Source organism: Colobus angolensis, unplaced genomic scaffold, assembly GCF_000951035.1.
Source record: "Colobus angolensis palliatus isolate OR3802 unplaced genomic scaffold, Cang.pa_1.0 Scaffold1, whole genome shotgun sequence".
In the NCBI taxonomy this organism is placed as follows: domain Eukaryota; kingdom Metazoa; phylum Chordata; class Mammalia; order Primates; family Cercopithecidae; genus Colobus; species Colobus angolensis.
The window spans coordinates 11,460,325-11,465,733 of NW_012110918.1; the positions used below are offsets into that span (position 1 = coordinate 11,460,325).

A 5,409-nucleotide genomic window follows, 5' to 3' on the forward strand; every position below is an offset into this window, starting at 1 on the left:
TTACCTCTATGTAAAAATGTACTCAAAAAAAAAAAAAAAAAAAAGGAAGTGAACAAGCAGCTATTATGTACCCAGCACTGTGTAGATTACTTTGCATTTGTTTTCTAATTTAGTTTGTGAGACAACCCTCTAGCAAGGGTTACTGCTTCCCCTTTAGCAGTGAGGCCATGGGAGTGCAGGAAGGAAGGAGCCTGGCAGAGCTGTCTGCCAGCAAAGCGGGAAAGTAGGACTCGAACTCAGGGCCCTGAGAACCACAGCCTGGCTCCTAATGGCCCAGATCTCCTCATGTGACATCTCTCTCCTTTGGGTGACAGGGCCACTTGCCAGGCAAAGCCTGGCCTGCCCTGCCTGGGGAGTGTGTGCATTCCTGAAGCAGAGCTCTCCCTGTCCCTCCCTCTCTGTGTAGCGGGAGTCCCAGGAGGTGGCTGCTGTGTCTAGCTGGGCCGAGATCCACACAGCAGCCCGGCTGCTGCGGGTACCACCAGAGTGCCTGGAGGGGGCTGTCACCAGGAGGGTCACGGTGAGCCCGAGGGTCCTGGGGAGAGGGTCCTGGCCTGGCCGACCCGCAGGCTGAGTAAGCACCTTGAGGGCTGCGGGCCTGACATACCAGCTGTGCCTCCTCTGCCCTCCAGGAGACGCCCTATGGCCAGGTCTCACGATCCCTGCCCGTGGAAGGCGCCATTGATGCCAGGTGACCCTAGAGACGGGTGAGAGTCAGAGCAGGGCCCGGGGCACGGCTCTACGTGGCTCACCCTCCCGCCATGCCTACAGGGATGCCCTGGCCAAGGCCCTGTATTCGCGCCTCTTCCACCGGCTTCTGAGGCGGACCAATGCACGGCTGGCACCACCAGGGGAGGGAGGCAGCATTGGCACCATCACTGTCGTGGATGCCTACGGCTTTGAGGTCACCCCTTGGGGTGGGGCCCAGGAAAGGGGGCACCCATATAATTCTGATGGATTTCTGGGATCCCCACAGCTCCAGCTCTCCCTGGGGATGCTCGCGAGGTGCTTGCCTGTCTGGCAGGGCGCCTTCAGGGCTCCTTCTGCATATGCTGGGCTGAGCTTGCTGGGGTGGGGCGCAGGGATGGAGAGGAAAAGGAGCAGGGCTGCCTCTGGAGATTTAGAGTCTTTTGAGGACTCGGACTGGCTGTGCACCTTGGAGTTCTTGCTTCCACTCACCTCCAGAGGACAGTGCCCCTGGCCCCACACCCACGTTCATCCAAGCATGGCCTCTGCTCCCTTCTCTGGTGTTGGGCTGGGCAGCCTGGGCTGGGAGTGCTCTTGGCTTCTCTGGGATGGCTGGAGCCCACCACAAGCCCCAGCCTGGCCCATGCTGTCCTCCTGCTGGGAGGAGTTGCTTAGTGCAGCAGACAGAGCAGAGGTTCGGAGTGGTCCCGCCACTCACTAACTGTGTGGCCTTGGGCAAGTGAATGAACCTCTCTGAGGTCCAGCATTCCCATCTATAAAGTAGAAATCTCTGCAGGACCTACCTTGTGAGTTTCAGAGGCTTAATAGAGATGGTCCATGAGAGAGCTGTGTGCTCCGGGGCAGCTGTTCTGTCCCACTCTGGCCGGTCCTGCCTTCAGCATGGCCTGTCCTCCCTGGCCTTGCAGAGACACAGGAGCCTCAAAGGCATGGAAGACAGAGGCCCCAGGGTGGGCCCGCCCGCAACCCCACTTCCCACACGCTAGGAGGAAAGGGAAGAGGGAGAGTCCCCCATCGGTCTGAGTTGGCAGAGACTCTACATCCCTTTACAGAGGATCCTGCCGCCTCAGGACAGCCAGGAGGGGGCTGGAGGGAGAGGAGGTGGCCCCTGCCCTCAGTCTCTGGACGGGCACTATTCATGGCCCCCTGTTCTGTCCCACACTCTAGTGTGTCCTTGTGACCGTGCCCTCCCTGAGGCTGGCGGTGACGGTGGCCTGTGTGTGCAGCCGAGCTCCTGTGTGTGTGTTTCAAGGGTGCACAAAGCTGCATGAAGCTTCCTAGGAGAGTGCTGAGGGAGCACAGGGGAAGGCACCTGTAATCCCCATAGGAGAAAGCCTGGAAGGCTTCCTGGAGGCAGCAGCCTGGAGTCCTGCTCATGAGGATGCGGGACTCTGATAGCCAGCCTGCTAGTTAGTAGGGAAAGGCGCCTTCCAAGCCACAGGATGGCGGTGACAGGAGGCCTGAAGGCTCGGAGGAGTGCTGCAGCAGAGGGCAGGGGTGTGGGCAACTAGAGGGACCTGTGGCTGGGCTGGGTGGGGCTGAGGTAGCCCATGTGCTGTGCTGGAGCCTTTGGACATGAGCCTGTTGGCTACATAGCACCAGCCCTGGGCATTACTCATCCCTGCGCCCTGGCCAGAATGAAGGAAGCCTCTGGGGTGGTGGGAAGGGCACAGGCCTGTGTGCTGGCCCCTGCCAGCCCCCTGTGCCCACCTCACTGCCCCATGCCCCCAGGCCCTGCGGGTGAATGGCCTGGAGCAACTGTGCAACAACCTCGCCAGCGAGCGCCTGCAGCTCTTCTCCAGCCAGATGCTGCTGGCGCAGGAAGAGGTAAGGGGATTGGGTGTGAACGTGTCAGGTGCCGCTTAGGCATTGCCCAGGCAGAAGCCATCCTTGGTGAAGGAAATTCAGGAACTGAGAGCTCTGCCTGGAAGACCCCTTTCCATGAGGCGTCTCAGTCTTCTGAGCCTCAATATACTATTCCATAAGATAGGAGGGTTATCCCTGCTCCTGCGAAATGGCCAAATGCCGGCTATTCCCAGGAGGAGTGTCGGCGGGAATTGCTGTCCTGGGTGCCTGTCCATCAGCCTCCGAGGGAGTCCTGCCTGGACCTCCTGGTAGACCAGCCCCACAGCCTCCTGAGTATCCTGGATGCCCAGACATGGCTGTCCCAGGTGAGGCCCAGGGTGGTGACCCCCCATCCAGTGTCGGGAAGAAGGAGTGGTGGCCCTGGGTGTCCAGGCTATAGCTGGCAGAGCCTCCCAGAGGGGACATGGTTATGGGATGCAGAGACCCTGCCCACAGTTCCTCAGCACAGCCTGGGACAACAGCAGTGAAGGGGAAGAACCCTGGGCTCCCGCAGAGCTGGATTCACATCTTGTCTTGGGTGATCTTGACCGTGACATCTGTCCTCTGAGGTTCCTCGTGTACTTGCCACAGAAGGGGGACAATAGTGCCTGATGGGCAAGGTGGTGGGGACTGCACGGGGCTCATGAAGGGCTTCTGCGGGTTCCTCACAATTGTGGCTAGGTGGCTACTGAGGCTTCTGACCAGTTCGGGACAAGCCCCAGGGCATCATGCCCCCCTTTCCACAAAAGCTTCCTGACTGCCTCCTGCCTGCTCAGACTTAAATAGCAGGCTCCCTGTTTCACGTTTCAGCGCGCATCCACATGCAGTCACAGCATCCATTCATTCACTGACTCCTTCCCACACTAGACTGGGCTCCACAAGGGCGGGTGCCGGTCTGAAAGGTTTGAGCTCTATTTGCAGCAGGTGTTAAGGAGATAATGAATGAATGAATAACTGTGCCAGGAACTGTGCTAAGGATAGAAAGTGAACAAAATTAGACCCAGTCTCTCCCCTCTTACAGCCTGCAGTGCAGCAGGAGATAAATGTTAATTTAAAAAAACAGGCCTTGGCCAAGCTCGGTGGCTCACGCGTGTAATCCCAGAACTTTGGGAGGCCAAGGTGGGTGAATCCCTTGAGCCCACGAGCTTGAGACCAACATGACAAAACCCTGTCTCTACAGAAAATATAAAAATCAGCCTGGTATGGTGGTGCGAGCCTATAGTTAGAACTACTTGGGAGGCTGAGGTGGATGGATGGCTTGAGCCCAGGAAGTCAAGGATGCAGTGAGCCATGATCATGCCACTGCACTCCAGCCTGAGTGACAGAGTGAGACCTTGTTTCAAAAAAAATAATTAATTATATGTATACATAAAAAAAGCACGCAGAGCCAAATACAAAATCACCCCTGCGCAGTTCCGTGGGTGGGTTTGTGGGACAGGGAGAGCTGAGGGGGTCATGAGCCTCTAGGAGCTGTGGCTGGAATGTGGTGCAGGAGTTTCTGTGGAAGCTCAATATAACTTCCACAGATCCTGAACACGGGGCGACCCTCCCACATTTTCCCAATTAGTGGTTGAAAATGAAAGGTGAGCCAGGCGCAGGAGGCTGAGGCAGGAGAATTACGTGAACCCGGGAGGCAGAGGTTGCAGTCACGCCTGTAATGCCAGCACTTTGGGAGGCTGAGGCGGGCAGATCATGAGGTCAGGAGATCGAGACCATCCTGGCTAACATGGTGAAACCCCGTCTCTACTAAAAAATACAAAAAATTAGCCAGGCGTGGTGGTGGGCACCTGTGGTCCCAGCTACTTGGGAGGCTGAGACAGGAGAACGGCATGAACCTGGGACGTGGAGGTTGCAATTAGCCGAGGTCGCACCACTGCACTCCTCCAGCCTGGGCAACAGAGTGAGACTCTGTCTCAAAAAAAAACAAAAAACAAAAAAACAAAAAATTAGCCGGGCATAGTGGTGGGTGCCTGTAGTCCCAGCTACTGGGGAGGCTGATGCAGGAGAATGGCATGAGCCTGGGCGACAGAGTGAGACTCCGGGTCTCAAAAAAAAAAAAACAAAAAGAAAATGAAAGGTGAAAAATAATGGTAAAATCGTGAAATATGTTATTTTAATAGTTCATTGATCTCTGTCATATTAATGTAATACATGTCTTCATGTATAATATAGCAGGTCACATTAATATATAATATATAATGTTCATTTCTTAATACTTATACATATGTAAAATCTTGTACTAAATAATTAAGAGCATGTTAATTTATAAATGATTGTTTCTCCCAGTTCACATTTCATAACATTTTGTTAAAACTTGTCATGAGTGTCTTTGAGGTCCCAACACTTTTGGAATCCCCCAGCATGGTTTTCCAAGGCTCAGCAATATCACTTAGGTCTATCTTATGTGACATGTACCATTTTCTGAGTCCGAGGTGGGTGCTGAGCCTGGAATTGTTACCCTAAACTCAAGTTCTCATTTACATAACATTAGGCAAGTCCCCCCATGCACTTGGTATTTTATGTTCACTAGCTCAGTAAAATAACGTCCAACCAAGTCGCTTTTTAGTTTTATTTTTATATTTTAAAAAATAGAGGTGGAGTCTCGCTATGTTGCCCAGGCTGTTTTCAACCTTCTGGGCACAAGCAATCCTCCCACCTTTGCCTCTCAAAGTGCTGGGATTACAGGCCTGAGCTACTGCACCTGTCCTTGAGTTACTGTGTGTGTTTGTGTATGTGTGTTTTAACTGACTCTTACTGTCATTCCCAACTGAGTTACTTTTTGAAGGTGATTTTTTTTTTTTTTTTTTGAGACCGAGTCTCGCTGTTGCCCAGGCTGGAGTGCAGTGGCGTGATCTCAGC

The 5,409-nt window shown here is 54.2% G+C and overlaps 1 protein-coding gene across 1 annotated transcript in view; it reads left to right on the forward strand.

The window, feature by feature from the left end:
• Positions 1–1,151: 1,151 nt before the first annotated feature.
• Positions 1,152–5,409, forward strand: part of LOC105515018 (unconventional myosin-XVB) — a 29,516-nt gene continuing 25,258 nt past the window's right edge. The window contains exons 1-2 of the mRNA XM_011946817.1: positions 1,152–2,532; positions 2,745–2,876. Coding sequence (XP_011802207.1) covers positions 2,256–2,532; positions 2,745–2,876 — 409 coding nt within the window. The 5' untranslated portion in view covers positions 1,152–2,255. The remainder of the gene's footprint in view (positions 2,533–2,744; positions 2,877–5,409) is intronic.